Source organism: Phycodurus eques, chromosome 1 (genome assembly GCF_024500275.1).
Source record: "Phycodurus eques isolate BA_2022a chromosome 1, UOR_Pequ_1.1, whole genome shotgun sequence".
NCBI lineage: Eukaryota > Metazoa > Chordata > Actinopteri > Syngnathiformes > Syngnathidae > Phycodurus > Phycodurus eques.
This window is the reverse complement of record NC_084525.1, coordinates 47,360,052-47,379,346: the sequence shown is the minus strand read 5'-3', so window position 1 is coordinate 47,379,346 and position 19,295 is coordinate 47,360,052. Positions and strand designations below refer to the sequence as shown.

Below are 19,295 nucleotides of genomic sequence, written 5' to 3'. Positions count from 1 at the left end.
ATCCTGTCTGGAGTCAGCGCCTCCTCCTCCTCCTCGCACTCCTCTCCATCAGCGCGCTGGAGGAGGAGGAAGAGGAAAGCTTTTTCTTTTTTTTTTTTCCTTTTTTTTTGGCAGCACTGCAGCGGCGGCGCAGAGGAATGATGATGATGATGATGATGATGATGATGTGAGGAAGAGCAGCAGACTTGAAGACCATCGGCAAGGACGCAGCAGCACGTGAGCATCATCAATAATCTTCGTCGTCGCGTGTACTCGAGCATGCGACATTTTGCAGTTGCTGCACGACTGTGCGCGCGCCCTCGGCAACCACCTACGTGCGCGTGCACGCGGAGAAGAACACGGCGTGCGCTCGCCGGCAGAGAAAAGCCACAAAGGATCGCTCGCGAGCGTGTACACAGGAAGCGGTTTTGCCTGACTCGGTTTCCCGAAGTCCGGCTGAGGTTGAGGTCAGCAGGTGACAGCTTGTGCCTGGGAGGTCAGTCTCTTCACTGCACCGTCGGTTTGTTCTCGGCCCTCACGGACTCGGTACTTCCCACTACGGATGCTCGCTAGCACTTTTTCCCCCCCATAGCGATACCAATACAGTGGACCCCCGCATATTCACGGATATTTTTCAATTATTTTCTGTTTTTTTTTTTCCAATTTTCTTTTCTTTTTTGTCTTCTCTTTTCTTTGTGTTTTTTTTTTTTTTTTTTTTTTTCCTTCTTCAATCCAATCAATAGCCGTGGATTATCTGTGGATTTTAGCTATTCGCGGGGTCCGCCCCGGTCGCTATCCCTCGCAAATAGCGGGGCTCCGGTCTACGAGTATTCACCCTTGAGAACCGAGTACCGATACCACGAGTACTTTTTGTGAAGAAACGTTCTTTTCTTTGTGACACACGTGATGATTCGCCGATGTGTCAAACGACCGCAGTGTAGCGCCGACTGCTGGACGGCGGGACTTAGCGGTATCGGCAGCCTTCACGGGTACCCGATACCTTGAGATAAGGCCGGCGTCGGCCCGATGCGATACCCGGTATCGGTACTCGCCCGTCCCGACCTTCGACCGATGAATTTCATTTCAGGGGGACCTCAACATGCTCCCAAAAAATGGATGCATTTTAGAAGTTCCTAACACGGCCCACTGAGGAGCACCTCCTGGAAAGTCGAAAGAAATCAGCCCCCGACACCGGTGGGAAGTCAGCCATTTTTGTTCGAAGCAGCCATTTTGAGCAAATCCCTAGCCTCGTGTTGTGACGAACTCCTACTCGGGAATTCTCGCGTTCGGGAGCGGCTATCCTACACCGGGTTTACCTGCAGACTTGTTGTCATTCCGATTGAAGATCTCTGGTCAACTTTTTGCATGTGAGATGATCCATTTCAATCCGGTGTCTACATGTGACACATTTAATCGGAAGAGCCATTTTACAGGCGTGTCTTATGAAGATTGATGACTTATCAAGATGGAGGAGTCGGTCAACTGTTAATTAAGCCCAATAGATGCGATTGTTTTGACGCTTTTATTTAAGCAACAGCTGGAAAGTCGTGAAAAGCAAGATGTGATTCACGGACCGGCTCCGCTCGAAAGCCGCCATGTTGTCAAGTGCGTAAACGACGACATCACCGCGCATTCACGCCGAGACAGAGCACGCGCAGCCCGACACCGTTCCGATTCACGCTTTACCCAACCAAAAATGTACGTCTAATTCGGTAAAAGGAATATTCCATCCCTCTGCCTGTTTATTCCGATTGAAGTGTTTACATGGAGCGTTTTCATTCGAGGCTAGGGAGCCTGTGAACCGAGTCTCTTCACATAAACTAACATTTTGCCCGTTTTTTTTTTGTTTTTCGATTCTTTGCAATCTTGGAGTTGGTTTGTTCGTTTCGTATGTCGGCAGAGCACCCCATGAAGGTTTGATCGTCGTTTCGAGGATTCAGCAGAAAGTAGCGCCATCGGGAAAGTTGAAAAAAATCCGCCCCTGACGCCAGTTTCACCGATTGACGTGAATTGAGACAAACACGTCTATCATAACAGTACGCACGAAAAAGTCTCGAGCCCTGAATTGCAAAGGAAGTCCGCTAGTTTGGGCACGTTCCAGTTGCGCTTTGGCAAAATCCTGCTCGGGAATTCGCCCGATATGAATGAGCCCCAATCGGAAGCAGTGACTGTTTTTGCCTACACCATGTCATATGGCACGTGGGCGGAGATTGGCGTCCAAGTTGGCCGATCGTTTGGAGAAGAACGTTCAGCGTTAAGCATGCGGCTTTAATTGTTACAATTGTGATTGTCGCCTTAGCCATATGGTACTGAAACAGTTTCTGCCTCGACATGTTTTGAGAGTGACGGATTGGACAAGAAAAAGGATGAAGGGTGTGATGTTTGTGATGATTCCCGCGGTCCTCATCTCTTTTACGTTCTTCACTTGTCTTTCATGGAACGGGTGCACGCCGCCAAGAAGGATCCGCAGTGAGAAACCCGGACACGACACCGGACGACCATCCACCTGCGGCAATTGTGGGATGAGGCGCGGTGCTGGTGAACTTTGTGCTTGCCAAAGAGCACGCTGAGCATTTCTCCTTGTGAGAAGATAAAGGATTGAAAAGACTCCCTCTCCAATTGTTTTGCAGAATCTCCCCATGTGGGAAGTGGCTGCGTAGTCGTCTTGTTTTTTGTTTTGGTGGGGGGAAGTTGTCTTTGAACAGGACACTGACGGGAAAATGACATCGGATTTTGATGACGTGTCGAAAGATGGCCACTCTGAAGCGTTGACAAAGCGAATACAAGTGACTGATTGATCGAACCTCGACTTGGAGTAAACTCCTTCACTGCTTGATTCTGTCCTGTCTTTCCTCCATTATGGCTCTCGAGTATCCCTTCATCGCAGATGTGAAGGCCACCGGGGAGTCCTGACTGAAGTGGGAATGCTCCACAAGTCCGCCAAGCCTTCCGATCAGCGGCAGAAAGTCCCAGATCCATCTTGATCTTCACATCCGACCTTGAAGAACAACCGGTCCTCTCCCCCCCACTTTTTTGAGTGGGGGGGAGGGCGGGGCTTAGTTAGCTGGTAGTCTGGTAGTTGTTTTCTTTTTTTTTTAGATGTTTTGAGCACTTCAAGTAGGAAGTCACTTTTTTTTTAGCTTCTCTTGCTGGTGGCCTCACATAGGTCTAATCTAGTTGTTAGCCATGGATGCTAATCAAGGCCCAGGCCAGGGCAGCCCGGAAAGTCCGAATCGTGCGGTGGAGTACCTCCTTGAACTCAACAACATCATCGAAAGCCAGCAGAAGCTTCTGGAAACGCAAAGGCGGCGCATTGATGAGCTGGAGGTCCAGCTAGACCGCCTCAGCCAGGAGAACAAGGACCTGCGCTTGGTCCGTGAGCCCGCCGCACCGCCTCCGCCCGCACCTCCCGCGGAGCCTCGTCTTCCTCCTCCTCCTCCCCCGCCGCCGCCTCCCACTCACTTCTCCTCCGTTCCCGGCAAGAACCACCACCTCCACCGCAACAAGCCTCCCGCCTCCATCCCGCTCAACGTCAGCCACAACCACCAGCACCATCACTACAATAGCAACTCCACGGTCCACCTTCCCTCCGCGGCCCCCGCCTCGCAGGTCCCCGCGCCGGCCCCTCCGCCGCCTCCGCCTCCCATTCCCCCCCGGGAGCAGCCGCGGGGGCACAGCCGTCTGAGCCGAACGGCGTCCACCGGCACCGGAACCAACACCAACTTTGTGGAGAAGGAGAAGGAGCGCCTGGAGCGCCTGCACAGGAGTAACGCCGCCAACAACCACCACGCCCACACGCTGCACCACCACAAAGCGTAAGTTACCGCTTCACTTTTTCAGAGACACACACGCCAAAGTCGCAAGAAAACACACACAAATATTTTCTTTTTGGGTTAAGAGAATGTTAAAGGAGACATATTTTGTGTGTGTGTGTGTGGGGGGGGGGGGTTGTCCCGGACCCTAAAAAACAGGTTCAGGTGCCTTAATTACATGACTTTGACATGCTGTCCTCAAAATACAAGGGATCAAGAATTATCATCCGTCCATTCAATTTCAAAAGCGCTTATCCTCTTTGGGGTCAGAGGTGAGCTGGAACCTTTCCCGGCTGAATTTGGGGAAGAGGCGGGGTCACCCTAGACTGTTTGTCAGCCAATTACAGAGCACATACGGTATAGACAAACAGGCATTTACACTCACATTAGCACCGACGGACAATTTACCGTCTTCATTAACTTTTTATATTTGGGAGCGAGCCGTGCTACCTGGAGCCAGGATTCGAACCAACAACCCCAGAATTGTGAGGCAGACGTGCTAACCACTGGTCCATTGTCCCGTTTTAATGGGCGGGGCGGCGGTCCCGTCATGCAAATGAGGCATCGCTCACCCCACCTCCCTCTACTGCGGGCCCAACGCAGGCCACGACTTTTCTTACGAGGGTCGGAGCAATTTGCTGAGCCCCGAGCTTAAAAGAAAGTGCAAACTGTGAAGCGGATGTGAGCCCCCATATAGACAGTAAAAAAGCATAGATTGCATTTTCACTGGCGGGGGCAGCACTTCATCACCACATTGCCCAATTACACTTGTCCATTGGTGTAGTAGATCTGTGCAAGTGCCGCATGCAGACATGTCGGCAAACAAATATCCCCTTGTCAGAAGCTAACGGTGCCGTTAGCTGATGCTAATCTATGCTAAGACTGCAACTCGACTTAGATCGTGGCTTAGACGTGATCGTGCTTCCCTGCTCTGAATGGCGGATCTTGGACCAGCATAGCTGCTAAATCAGCGGTGAAACACGGTGTGTGGGCGGATTATGTAAATGATTCCCACAGACACATTTTGGGATCTCATCAGCCAACAAAAGATCGACTTGGTTGCCACACTCGACGGCTGAGCAGGCACTCGGGAGACCCGATGGTTCGTCTACAAAAAGTCACTTTACTTATTATTTGTACGACTGTACAATTTGTATTTCTTGCTCAAACATTTGTCCAAACGTGAGTTTAATGAAATCTCAAATTCTTACAACATTATGCTCAAAAATGAATGTGCTACACATGATCTGATTTCCCAGAAATGCACTGTACGTGCATGTGATCATGCACATGCGGCAAACACTGTGTGTACTTTTCACGAACAACCCAGGCTAAATTAAGATCCTCCCAAACACACAAAGCTTGTCTCAGTCCAGATGTACATGACTGCACTCCTTTCCTATTTAAACAGATCTTTGGCGGACTCTTGTCGCATCTTCACGAACGGGAATTCCTGTGAATATGCGGAGGATTAGTGTAATCATTTTCCAACCAATTAAGTGAAATTAGATCATTTCCCACAGTTCATCTGTTAACCCCTCACGGCGCACTAATGTGCTGAGACAGGGCGGTTGGGAATCGACGATAATCGTCGCGCCAAACTCGGACACGATGCCGCAAGTCGTCGCGCCGTTGCTCGGCAACGCAATCTTTCGGCGCGCCCCATCAGGAAGTGAACGTTGTCCCGTGCGAATCGCCGGCACCTCCTTTCTCGTACAATCTGACACCGAGCACTGGTCACGGCGCCTGATGTTGCTAGGCAACTGCGGACAGCCCGCTTGGAAGGAGCGCGCTCGTGCACGTGCGCTGAGCGTGTGCGACACTCGCTAATGCTGACAAGCGTGGCTGCCTTCTCCCAGGCGGCTGAAATGCGGCCGTGACTCATTCAGATGTCTTCTTTGTCGTCGTCCTCTGCAGCTCCCACAGTGAAAGCTTAAGATTTTCCCATAATTTTTGAGGTCGATTTTTGGATCGTTTGCCGTCACGTTTCGTGCGTCTGTTTCACATATCCCAATTCCATATGAAGTCGGGAGGTTGCGTAAAACGTAAATAAATACAGAATACCATGATTTGGAAATCCTTTTCAACCTGTATTCAATTGAAGACACGAAAAAGACAAGCTATTTCATGTTGAAAGTGATCAACTTGATTATTTTTGGGTAAATATTGCCTCATTCTGAATTTGATGTCTGCGACGTGTTCCCAAAAGTCCGAGACAGGGCCATGTTTACCACTGTTTTATAAAACTTTTCCTTTTAGCAACACTCAACAAGCGTTTGGGAAGTGAGGACACTAATTGTTGAAGCTCTGTAGGTGGAATACTTTGCCATTCTTGCTTGGTGTACAAATTGAGTTGCTTAACTGTCCGGAGTCTCCGTTGTGGTATTTTGTAGACATTTTCAATGTGAGACAGGTCTGAACTGCTGGCAGGCCAGTCTAGTACTCGCACTCTTTTACTAGGAATTAAGCCACGCTGTTGTAACACGTGCAGAATGTGGCTTGGCATTGTCCCCGAAAAAGAACTTGCTTGGATGGCAGCGTGTGTTGCTCCAAAACCTAAAATGTACCTTTCAGCACTAAGGGTGCCTTCACACATGTGCTAATTACCCATGCCATGAGCACTAACACACCCCCATACCATCACAGATGCTGGCTTCTCTTCAACTTTGCGCTGATAGAAATCCGGATGGTCCTTTTCTTCTATGGCCCGGAGGACACCATGTCGATGATGTGCAAAAGCCATTTGAAATGTGCACTCGTCAGATCACAGCACACTTTTCCAGATGAGCTCAGGCCCAGAGAAGCTGGCCGGCGACGTTTGTGGCTGTTGTTGAGTTATGGCTTTCGCTTTGCATGGTAGAGTTTAAAAAAAAAAAAAAACAAAAAAAAAACAATAACATTCAGCAGTTTGAACAGGAAATAGCTTGTCTTTGTAGTGTATTCGAATGAATCCTGGTTGAAACAAATTTGCAAATCCTTGTATTCAGTTTTTATGTTTTGACACATCATCCCAACTTGGTTGGAATTGGGGTTTGTATTTGTTATTTTGCACATGTATCTCTAATTTCCTATGCTCACTGATTGGTGATAATGTTGTCGATGTTGTTTTTTTTTGCTCAACCAGACTTTTCAAACGGACACTGAAAGCTAACACACGTGCTACTAGGTTAAGCTCCGAAAATGTTGGGGATGGCGCTCACATCAGCGTCAGCCAGCCTCATCATCATGTGAAGGTCGTACACCCATCCGTTGGTGAATTGCACACGAGAGGCCAATGACTCGAAATATTCAAACTAATCCAAAGTGTAGGCGCTCACACGACACACAAGGTAGACAAAGATGGCCGTCGTACACGACGGAGGCAGTCAGGATTACTGTTCCACTCAACATTTGACAATCTGTTCATTTTTCACGAGCTCCTAACGTGGCAGACGCGTCCACGATGCAAGTCAGTGTGACGACGCGATCACAAGTCCTGTTCTAAGGTTAGCCGTTTGGACCGAGTGGCGAACTTCTCCAGCGGACTTTGAGTCAGACTTGTGAGGGTTATTCCGCTTGGGACGTATTCCACCATATTACCCCCTCCAACCGCCGGGCAACTGTTTTATCTGTAGCGGAGTCATCGTCAAAGAAATGTCTGTACCGCTTTCTCACAACCTTTTCGGATTGATGACATGATAGCGTCAAGCCAAATTGCTAAAAAAAATAAATAATAATTTATGGCGGCTGTCATTGGGCAAAAAGTTAAATACATGCATGTATTTACATAAATATGATATAGACATGAACAAAGCCTAAACATCGACTATTGTCGGCTTTGGTGGCTCTGTGGTGACATCTTGTGTCTAAAAAAGACATGGCTCGCCGCTTGCGTCTACGTGCGCTCGAGCCCAGAGTGTGGAACACATGGCAAAAGTCCAATTTCCATGCCAAGTCCTCTTTAAGGCCACAATGTCACCATTTTTAAGCCTCGGCGGAGGTCTGGTCGTTTGTTGCCTCTGTGCTCTTGTTTGCAGCTTCATTCTAAGTCCAATGCAAGTGCACATCTTTCTGTTGTCCACCTCCACATCCACGCACACAGTGTGTCTTCTATTAGGCCACATTCAAATGAGACACAAAGGCGGCTGGTGCTGATGGGAGGGGGTTGTCATGGAAACAGTTCAGGAGGCTCATGCAGATCCGCGTGAGCGTGAACACGGCTGCCAGTTCGCCGGCCGTTTTTTGTCGAGTTTGCTGGCGCCGTCTAGCGCGAGCCGTCTGAAGCGCACTCGTGGCTCAAGTTTTTGCTCGTGTCCCAAAACAAAAACAATTGCCGAGCGCTAACTCGCATCTGGGAAAACTTGTAAGTCGAGGCACTCTTATCTCGAGTTTTTCAGTGAATAGCTTGGGATGGGCTCCGAAGAAAAAACATGAACGGGTAAATGTGTCAATACAGCGGACCCCGTCGGCCTCACAGTACTGAGGACCCGGGTTTAATCCCCGGCCCCGCCTGTGTGGAGTTTGCATGTTCTCCCCGTGCCTGCGTGGGTTTTTTTTCAGTGTAAGCAGATTAGTTTTGAGACTTCTGAGGAGAAATAAGACAAATATTCTTGGTAAGAGATTGAGTTTTTGCAGGATTCTGCTTGATTAAGCAAGGTCCCAACTTCATTGGAATTTGGGTTTGTATTCGTCGCAAATATCATGCAGTGAAAGTGTGTCATTAGTCAATGAATGCTACGATGAGAGATCGTGTGTTAAACGGAATTCATTTCATAAAGTGCAGTCCATGACTTTGTATGACTTGCCTTGTGTTGCAAATCATCAAACGTTGTTGCTACTGTATGCAAAAGCGTGTATGCAAAGTGTGTCAGACAAGTTCCAGGACTGGTGTCACAAAAGATATTTCCCAGCGAAACTAAAGTGGGCCAGACGATCGACCTTCACGTCGGCAAAAACACCCTGCGGCTTCCTTCCTTTGCTTCGTTCAGTGCACGAGAAGAAAACTCATGGCTGCTTCGCCATGAAGACACGCCTACTTACAACACCCTGAGCATCCGACTGTTCCTGGCAGAGAAGAACATCGGCGTGCTGGAGCCATCCCCCTTGTCGCCTGACTTGTTTCCGTGTGATTTTCTTTTTCTTTGCAAAACTCAAGGGGTCATCCCATTTTGAAGACGAAGATGACAAGATGGCCGTGACGACGGAGCTGTGGATGACCCTGAATCAATGCAAAGATATAAATATAAAATAATACACGTCCGCACAGGGCGCCGCGTCTGAACCGGAAATCAATTGGTACGTCACTGCATCACTTCAGAACGCGAGCAGGTTAAAAGTTCATTGTTGATATTTCAAAATAAATATTTGTTTGTAAGATAAGATAACATTTATTGGTCCCACAATGGGGAAATGTGCATCCTCTCGTGTATCGGAAATACAATACGCAATACAAATAGCGTGTAAGAGAAGACGTAATTGCATTTCTTCTTCTCCCATGTGCTACTTGTATGCGTTCAAGAAGTACATTGCACAAAATAGAAACCAAAACTATTGTTCATATCATATTTGTTTGTTTGCAAAATAGAGTGCTGCGTTTTAATTTGGATGTTTGAGATCTGATTAAGCTGATTTAACGGACGTACATTTAAAAAAAACACCTTGAGGGGGAAAAAGTTGGAGTTTGGAGTTTGGATGTGAAATGACACCAGTCCTGGGACTTGTCTGACACACCGACTCGTATTTTGGAACGAGAGCGTTGTGAAGTTTAGCGACAACAAGGCGCGTACGCCTCGAGTTGGCCCTTGCTGCAAAGTGTGCGTGTGCGTGCCATCGTAAATAATCATTCAGCATTCGCTGCCACGTGCAGAGTGAAATTACTGCTTGAGTTTGGGAGGCCAAGTCTCTTCACGGGTTTCACGCGTTGTCGTTTGAAGGCTTTTTTTGCATCGTTGTCGTTTGCGTTTGTGCGACTCGTGTTTATGCGCGAGTGTGCGTTTGCGCGCACACCGCCGTGGAAACGAGGCCGGCCGATATGAATAGCGATGTGATGAATTACCTCACCCGAGGCGGGCCGCAAGACGGCTGCCAGTGTATGCGTGTAGCGCTTGCTTGCGTGCGTGCGTGTGCACATACTGCATGTGCGTACGCATCTACAGTGCTGGGAAAAAGAGTTTGGCCCCTCCTCAAGTTCTTCTTTTTGTTGCATAGTTTCCGCACTTTATTGTTTAAGCTCATCAAACAAATGTAAATATTAAAAGTAAAGGGAAGCCCGTTGGTCCGTCGGCGATATGCGTCCCCGCCAACCCGGATGAATTACACAGTCGGCGGAAGCGAGAGCTTACTTAACGGTGTGCGTTAATGTCGTCCTGTTGTGACGTTTGCATTTCCATTGTGTCTTAATGTCGTTGTATAGTGCTTTGAATGTGTTGTGTTGCGCCTTTGTGTTGTGTTGTAGATTTAATGTGTTGTGTTGTGCTTTGAATGGGTTGTGTTGCGCTTTCAATGTTGTTGCTGTGCTTTGAATGTGTCGCGTTACGGCATTTGCGTTTGTTGTGGCCTGTGTCGGCCAGCGTAGTCCATGCTTGACAGCGCTCTATTTTTGCTGAATTGCAACAATTGTGCAAGGAAGAGCGGGCTAAAATATCTCCACGGAGTTTTGAAATAGTCATTGGCAGTTGTAGAAAATGTTTGATTTGACTTGTTGTTGCTGCTGCTGCTGAGGTTGGGTCAACCACTTCCTCAGTTTCCGGGGGCATTATTTTCCCCCACAGGGCCGTGTAGCTTTGAGTAGTTTTTTCGCTTAATAAATAAAATCACCATTTAAAAAGTGCATTTGCGGCACGGTGGACGACTGGTTCGCACATCTGCCTCACAGTTCTGGGGACTGGAAAAACCCGCCCCCGCCTGTGTGGAGTTTACGTGTTCTCCCCGAGCCTGCGTGGGTCTTCTCCGGGCACTCCGGTTTCCTCCCACATCCCAAAAACATGCCTAGTGGGTTAATTGACGACTCTAAAGTGCCCGTAGGTGTGAATGTGAGTGCGGATGGTTGTTTGTTTCTACGTGCCCTGCGATTGGCTGGCGACCGGTTCGGGGTGTACCCCGCCTCCCGGCCGAAGGTAGCTGGGATTGGCTCCAGCAGGCCGCGACCCGCGTGAGGAGTAAAGAGCGGTAAAGAAAACGGATGGATGGAAAAAGTGCCTTTCATGTTTATTTGGGTTATTTTTGCCTGATCCTTACATTTGTGTGATGATCTTAAACATTCAAGTGGGGAAACTACGCCCAAAAATGAGAATTTGAGGAGGGAGCAAATACTTTTTTCACAGCCATGTATGCGGATGCGTGTGTGCGCATGCACGTGTGTCAGTGCGTGCGTGCGTATCATTGCCCTTGAGCCGTTGCGTGTGGCGCAAGATGGCCGCCGGGGTTTGGGAGGCGAGCGTCTCCCCGATGTTGTTTGAAAGCGTTTTTGTCTTGTTGTTTGGTTTTTTGTGCGACTTTAGCAGCGAGCGTAGATTACACGCAGGCCGCGTTACCGTGACAACATGTTTCTGGATTTTCAGCGGTTGCCCGTGACAACACGACTGGCCTCCTTTCTGGAGCTGTAGCTCTCCTTCTGACTCTTTGTGTCGTCAATCGATCTGTCTTCGTCAGCTAATTCACATACATGTCCTGTGGTGTTATTCTGATGATGATTATTATTATGAATCATATCAAATGTCTGCCTTTGTGGCCAACTTTCATTCTGACAAATCTTAAATGTAAATGCACTAAATTCCTGTTGACAAGATGGCACTGTGATTGATAACTATTACAACCCCAATTCCAACGAAGTTGGGACGCTGTGTTAAATATAAATAAAAAGAGAAAACAATAATTTGCAAATCATGTTCGACCTATAGTTCATTGAATGCACTACGGAGACAAGATATTTCATGTTCAAACTGATACATTTTGTTGTTTTTGTTTGTGGAAATTGTGGACATCGTGTCCTCCGGGCCAAAGAGGAAAAGAACCAGCCGGACCGTTATGGACGCAAAGTTCAAAAGCCGGCATCTGTGACGGTATGGGGCTGTGTTAGTGCCAATGGCATGGGGAACTTACACATCTGTGAAGGCCCCATTCATGCTGAAAAGTAAATACAGGTTTTGGAGAAACATGTGCTGCCATCCAAGCAACGTCTTTTTCACGGACGCCCCTGCTTATTTCAGCAAGACAACGCCAAACCACATTCTGCACGTGTTACCACACAGCGTGGCTTCGTAGTAGAAGAGTGCGGGTACTAGACTGGCCTGCCTGCAGTCCAGACCCGTCTCCCATTGAAAACGCGTGGCGCATCGTGAAGCGTAAAATGCGTCAACGGAGACCCCGGACTGTTGAACGGCTGAAGCTCTACATCGAGCGAGAATGGGAAAGAATTCCACACACAAAGCTTCAACAATGAGTGTCCTCAGTTCCCGAACGTTTGTTGAATGTTCTTCAAAGAAATGGTGATGTAACACGGTGGTGAACATGAACCTGTCCCAGTTTTTTTTGGAACATGTTGCAGTCATAAAATTCATGAAATAAATAAAAATAAATAAAGTTCATGATTATTTGCTCAAAACAATCGCGTTGATAAGTTTGAACATTAAATATCTTGTCTTTGTCATGTATTCAATGAAATATAGGTCGAAGGTGATTTGCAAATCATTGTATTCTGTTTTTATTTATGTTTAACACAACGACACAACTTCATTGAAATCGGGGTTGGCTTATGTATGCCAACTAAGTGTTTAAAAATGTGATCTACTTGAAGAAGATGAAGAAATACTATAAGTTCAAAAGAAAATGTGAATGACAGTGGAGCGCAGACCTCCGCCAAGGCAAGCGATTGAAGACATTTTACACTAATGTCACTAGTGTATACAGGTATAAACAATCAAGTACGACGAGGTGAAAATTCAAAAATGTATTCCAAAATGCATTTGTACTCCCTTAGGTTACAAGACAGTTGGTTGTTTCATTTCACACTTGACGGCACTGCAGGCACGTCGTCCGGGCACACGACTACAGCGCTGCCTTGAAATATGAGTTGAATTCCTTGCTTGACCACACTTGGACCTCAAATCAATTTTCCCAAATGAGATGAGCCGAAATGCCGTCGTTCTGCTCCGGTCGCCCAAAAACAAAACCAATTCGTTTTTTTTTGTTTTTTTTATGTGATTTCTTTATTTTTAAGAAAAAATTTACTCAACAGTATTGTGCAGTATCAAAACAAACAGTAATCAACATTTACTTTCCACATAACCTGCAAACAAGGTACTGTACAAAACATGACTGTACCCAATATTTTGTACGACCTCGTTCTTCATTTTCTGTGGTGTTTTTAGCGTTTGGCGAATCAGCTTCACGGCACAATAGCGCCACCGTCTGAAAATGTCCCTCCACTGCAAGGAAACCAATGTGAATTGACGGTGACTGGAGTTTGTGAAGTTATTAATATTTATCAAGTATAGGTTAACTGAACATTGTTAACATAGCCTAGCTGTCTCTGCGGCTTTGAGAGTGACAGATGACGACGTTGTGGCGGTTGCCTTTTATCTTTCAGTCGCAAACCTTGCATGTTGCTATTCTCTTTTGATCGAAACATCATCCTTGAATCCAAAACGTGCTCGTTTTCAGGTTCACGCGGCGGCCCCGTCGTTCGGCATCAGACGGTTGCCGGGTTCGCGTGCGACACACACACACACACACAAAACCTTCTCTGTTAAACAACAACAACAACAACAACAAACGGCACAGTGTGTCGAAAATGGCGATTTTCAAATGTAAACAGGTAAGACTTGTCAAGTCGCGGCCTTTCTAGCTGAAGCACCCCTAAAATGAATCCCGACACCCCCCACACCCTTTTTTTTAAAATTATTTTTAAACTGTATGTTGTGCGTCAACAACCTAGCGAATTTGTAACCTCAGTACTCAAATCAATCGTAGCTCACTGTTGTTAGGCGGGACTCAGCTGAGCTAGCGATAGCAAACGACTCCCACCGTCCTCTGTTCGAACTGGAACGAGAGACGTAAGTTGCTGCGTCACGTACCTGGAATCACATTCACGTGCGACTTAATAGCTCGCTGACCGGCACGGCTCATTTTTACGATGAATCTCAATTCTCCTCCACCTCCGAACCTGGCTACAAATCAAGCGGCGTCTTCCAGTAAAGGTGTGTGCTCAGTTTGAGCCAAGCAAGTCCCAAGTCCCAAAATTGTCAAGTTCGGTTTCCTAACAATCTCAAGTGTGTGCATCATCCTCCCTCTCGCTGTACACTGTACATGTGTAGCATCTGTGATGCTAATGGCTAACTGGTACTAACAGACTGACTGTGTGCTAACCACGAGCTGTCTCTCTTCTCTCGTTCTGGCCACGTTGCGCTACTAATTTGTGTGTAATGCTAACCTAGCCGCACACAGCTAACGGCGGGGACGGTGCGCCGCCGGCTACGCTTCTGCTCTTGATTGTGTGGCTAAGCTGATGTTGACGTAGTGTAGGTGTGCTTTGACTACTGATCGCAATGTAGCTGCGCTAAGCTCTGACCGTGCTAATGGTGTTTGTTTGTGTGCCTGTGTGTCGTCGTCGTCGTCGTCTACCTTTCTGTGTTCCTCTCTTGACTTTATTTTTCTCTCTCGTTCTCTCTCTCCCGCTGGCTCTCTCTCACTTCCTGTCTCTCTAGCAACCCCGCCTCCTCTTGTCGTCCGTCCAGCATCACCACTCCTTCCTCCTCCGCCTCCTCCTCCTCCTCTCTCTACACGTCCAGCCTCCCTCCTAACAGCCACGCCTCGTACCATCAGTACTGCTGCCCCGCGCGCCTCCGCCTGCCCAAGCCTCCCTGCGCCTTGCCCCCCGCCAACAAGCACCACGAGCAGGCAAGGTAAGGGCCGCAGGCACCCCGACCCCCACACCACCCCACCCTTTCTCCCCACCGACTCGCTCGCCCCCGCCCCCTCCCGGCAACGGCCGACCACCGACGCGCCGTAAGAGCTCATCTGAAACCCGCAACAATATGGCTCGCTTCGTTCTCGAACGAGGCCCACCGAACGTTCAAACGCATTCGAAGGACTCCATCTAAACAGGATTTGTGAGATTAAATATTGATTTACCCCATTCAATAACTTTGCTGATTTGCTGGCAATAAGTCATGTAAACAACTGTAATTGTATGCAATCATTGAATTACAGAATAGATAAAGCCACGTCATTGCTCCGATAAATTTGGATTTACTTTATGATGAAACCGTTTGCATCATTTCGAAATCATTCGAAATGATGCAAATATTAGTCGAACAAATAGGAGTGATTGGTTGAATTCATTTCAATTGCAGATGAATTGAAACCGTGTTGTCGCTCGATTAAAATGTACGCATTCGTGTTGAGTTATTGGACGATTAAATCATTTGCTAAATGGTTTATTCTAAATGATAAAAATATTAGTCAAAGAAACATTTGTAATTGTACTAAGTCATTCACTTACAGAATAATGAAAGCCACGCCTTTGCTCAATTCAAATGTACATATTTTGATTTACTTTATGATTAAATCATTGAGGAATTGGTTTCTTCTAAATTCTAAAAATATGAGTCAAACAAACATTTGTAAATGTGTTAAATCTTTGAATTGGAGTGTCGTGTGCAGTGCAATTATACATACTGGAGGTGCAACAATGAATTCATTCATAATTCATCAAAAGCTATTTTGATAATCAATTGTTTCGAGGCCCCGTTGAACTTAAAATTGTCCAAATCCTCGACATTTTAGCCTCTCAAGAGTAAACGTTCTTTGATCTGATTATCTTTGTGGTTTCTTTCTTTCTTTCTTTGTTTATTTATTTTGGGGGGTTTGTTTGTTTGTTTTTTGTTTTGTTTTTCAAAATAAGACTTTCGCAAGCATCTGCTTTTACATTGGAAAACAACGATCGACATTTTTTTTTGCCAGATTCGTGACGGATGTTACGGAACAAACCAGTAACCTCAATTTATGTTTGCGCATTTTCTGCACTGTCAGTTTGAAATAATGTCCTCTTATGGAAATTGAAAAAAAAAAAAAACATCTTTTTTTTTTAATCCAATTCATCAATTAATCGGAAAAATATCACCACGTTGATCGATTGTTAAACTAATCATTAGTTGCGGCCGGACATATTAATTATGAATGAATTGTACAGAATGTGTCAGTTAATTGTAATTCCATTAAATATTAATAATATAAATAAAAATTATTTTTCTACACAAAATATTTAATATCAGTAAAATGGACTAGATGAGACCTTTAAGTGATAACTAATGCAATTTAAAAACTAACATTATCCATGTTATCAATAAAGTTCATGTTAAATGTTCTTTTTATGACATCATGTCACTTTTATTAGATTATTAATAATAAGTATGAATATTTATTCTCCGCGGCTGCATTCATTACGGACATGATCACAAAACATAACCAAATGAACACATTCAACCTTAGTTTGAAAAAAATTAACCAATATTTTTAAGAAGAAACAAGAAAAGGAAAAAAGAAGGCGAGAACAATTTGAATCGAGACTTCATTTTTTTTTCTCCAGTTTGTTTTAATAGTGTAAGGTCATGTGTACTGTAACAAATTTTAAATGTTTTAATGTTTTTTATACGGAAAACAACAAAAGTTGTGACAGTAGAAGATGTTATTCTATTTTGATATGATAGATCCAAAATAATTCAAAAGAAAAATAATTTTCAAAAGGCCAGCAGAAGAGGTTTAATCTACATTTATTGATATTTATTTTTCATTTCATAAAGGAGGGTTAATAAATGAGGTTGAACGCAATTCACAAAATAGTTTCAACAATAAATATTGAAATATTTTAGGATTATTAATCATTAGAAAACACAAATATGCTTTTATTTTGTTTAAATAATATTGATAATAAGAATAAAGTTACTAATGTAATGTATTATAGCAATGACATCAATTTAAAACATACATTTAATAAATGTTTTTTTTGTATTTCAGCTTAAAAAGCAACAAAAAATGTTTGTCATAATTCTATAAAATGTTACTACATTTAAAGACTTTAAAATCCATTTTCCTCACGCGGGTGGCGGGCTGCTGGAGGCGGGGTACACGCTGAACCGGTCTTTAAAATCATATCTTATTATGAAAATTAAAAGAGAAAAGGAAGCAAATAAGGCCATCAGGAGACTTTTCATTTTAAAAAATGAATTATTTTGTCCCTCTTGATTTTTACGAACATAACATAACAGTTACCTCAATGTCAAATAATACAAAAAACTACATTATAATACTTTTTTTTTGGATTTCAAACGAAACATTTTCATCATAATTAGATGAAATAAATGTTCATACATTTATTTAAATTCAAACAGGTTTTTGAAAATTAAAAGACAAAATGTAAAATCAAATAATGCCAGTTCAAGTGGTTTAAACCTTTAAATTTTTGAACACTGAATTCAACTACAAATACATTGTAATGTTTGAAAAAAAAATACAAATATGACAAATATTTTTAATAATTTAAATCATCACTAATAATTTAAATCATCATTATTTCCTCACGCCGATTTTTTTGTCGCCTACCACAGTAAATGCTAAATGATAATGCTACTAAAAAAGCAAAAGTGGCATATCGGCACTTTGTCAGCTGACGACCCAATTAGACGCACCCAGTTTAGCGTTAGCATTTAGCATCCCGTTGGCCGCTGATTATGACCCCCCCCAAAATGGAAGCGTGTCGTCATCCCCAAAATGTCCCATTCTTCTCATCGCATTGCGACTTGCGACTTTTTTTTCAATGCGATTCGGACTTTTTTTTTCTGCCTACGAAGCCTCGCGGCCCATGACCCCCAATGACCCCCCCTGAACCTCCATGACCCCCCCCCCCCCCCCCCGCGACCCGCACTTGACATCCTCGTCTTCATGTCCTCACTGACATTTCCTTTCCCTCTTTCACTTTTCCATTTCTGTCCCTTTTTCGTTCTTTCTCTCTTTGATTTGTCTTTCTTTCGACTTCCTTTCCCCCCACTTGTATTACTTTGCCTTTTCTTTTTGTCTTTCCTTTCTTTGCCTCTTTCTTCATTTCTCTTTTTCATTTTCCCTTTCTTTGTGTTCTTTGGTTTGCTTTCTCTCTATATTTGGATTGTTCTTTTTTCTCTCCATGCCTTGTCTTTTCTCATTTCCTTGTTGCCGTCCCTTCTTTTCCCCTCTTTTTTTACATTTCTCTTTCCTTCGTGTGCTTTCTTTCTTTCTTTCTTTCGATTCTGTCTTTCATTTTGTTTTCTTTTTACTTTTGTCTCCTTTTTTCTGATTTCCTCTTTTTCTTTCCTTTTCTCCCTCCTTTCTTTCACCTTTTCTTTCTTTCCTTGTCATCGTTTCCTCCGTCTCTCGCTTGTACTTCTTTTTCTCTTTCCCTCTTTCTCGTGTTCTTTTTTTCTTTCTTTCCTTCCTTCCTTTCGTTCTGACTTTTCCTTTGTCCCCTCTTGACTTTTCTCCTTCCTCAACTTTCTCTCTTTTTTGATTATTTTCCTTCTCTCTCTCGTTGGTTCATCTTTTTGTTTTTTTCTCTCTTTCTTCGATGGTTTCCTTATTTTTCTTTTTTGTTCTGAATTTTTTCTGTTTCTCATGTCCTCTTTTGTCTTTGATGTTTCCATTTCTCTCTCTTCCTCTCCTTCCCCGTCTGTCTTTCCGCCCGTCCGTCCGTCTGTCTGTTTGTCTCTCAGAGAGGAGGAAGATGATGACATCGCCCATCAGTTCTGTTGCCCCGCCTCCGAGTGCAGTAGCCCCTCCTCTAGGTAACCAGGGGCGACCAGCGGCCCCCGGCGCCGATCCGTGTACGACCCCCAAACGGCGCCGCCCGCCGCTGCGCAACCGAACAGCCGACGGAGGCCGGCGTTCGACGGATCCTAAATCTCGACGTGACCAAAGCGGCAAAGTGCAGCTTCCCTGGCGGAGAAGACAACGAGTCGGCCGCTCGGCTTCTTCTTTTCGCGTCAAAGCCGGGAACGTTTTTCCCGTCGGAGGACGACATATTTTGGGCGCGACGCTTTCTGAGTCCCGTTCACATGCCGCGGATGACCCGCAGTGACTCCGCTCCGAGCTAGCGGCTGTCTCGCGGACGGAATGTCGCTCACGAAAGCTCGCCGCTCCAAACTGGGGAGGACGGAGGACACGGGACCGCCATTGCGCGAGCCATCCGGCTCGCGCAATTGCGAGCCGGATGGAAACAAACCAGCTCGAATGTTCTCCTTACAGCTGCTTCCTTAGCCGACAGCGGCGACGACGACTTCTTCTTCTTCTTCTTCTTGTTTGGAGCCAAACGTGTGTACGTGACTTTTGATTTGACCATTAATACGTTGTCTTGTGATTCCCGAGCAGAATCCAGAAGAAAACATTTCGTTGGTCCAAACAATCACTTAAGAGCCTGTCTCGTTGCCCTGGAGACAACGTTGGCGACCCGAGGGCAACTGGAGTCTCCGTCTCCGTGACGTCTCCTGGAGACGAGCTGCG

General features: G+C 45.4%; 1 protein-coding gene across 1 annotated transcript; it reads left to right on the top strand.

Annotated features, from left to right (window-relative positions):
* Nucleotides 1–3,107: 3,107 nt before the first annotated feature.
* LOC133412451 (uncharacterized) lies at nt 3,108–19,013 on the top strand. The gene is made up of 3 exons (XM_061695665.1): nt 3,108–3,794; nt 14,474–14,671; nt 18,509–19,013. The coding sequence occupies exons 1-3, from the start codon at nt 3,166–3,168 to the stop codon at nt 18,582–18,584; spliced, it is 903 nt and encodes a 300-aa protein (XP_061551649.1). The 5' UTR covers nt 3,108–3,165; the 3' UTR covers nt 18,585–19,013.
* The last annotated feature ends 282 nt before the right edge of the window (nt 19,014–19,295 follow it).

What these genes read in the sequence shown, in the direction of transcription:
- LOC133412451 (XM_061695665.1), top strand. Translation starts at nt 3,166, where the DNA reads ATGGATGCTAATCAAGGCCCAGGCCAGGGCAGCCCGGAAAGTCCGAAT. An exon ending in ACGCTGCACCACCACAAAGC is followed by an intron (nt 3,795 to 14,473) that starts GTAAGTTACCGC and finishes CTGTCTCTCTAG; the next exon opens with CAACCCCGCCTCCTCTTGTC. An exon ending in AAGCACCACGAGCAGGCAAG is followed by an intron (nt 14,672 to 18,508) that starts GTAAGGGCCGCA and finishes TTTGTCTCTCAG; the next exon opens with AGAGGAGGAAGATGATGACA.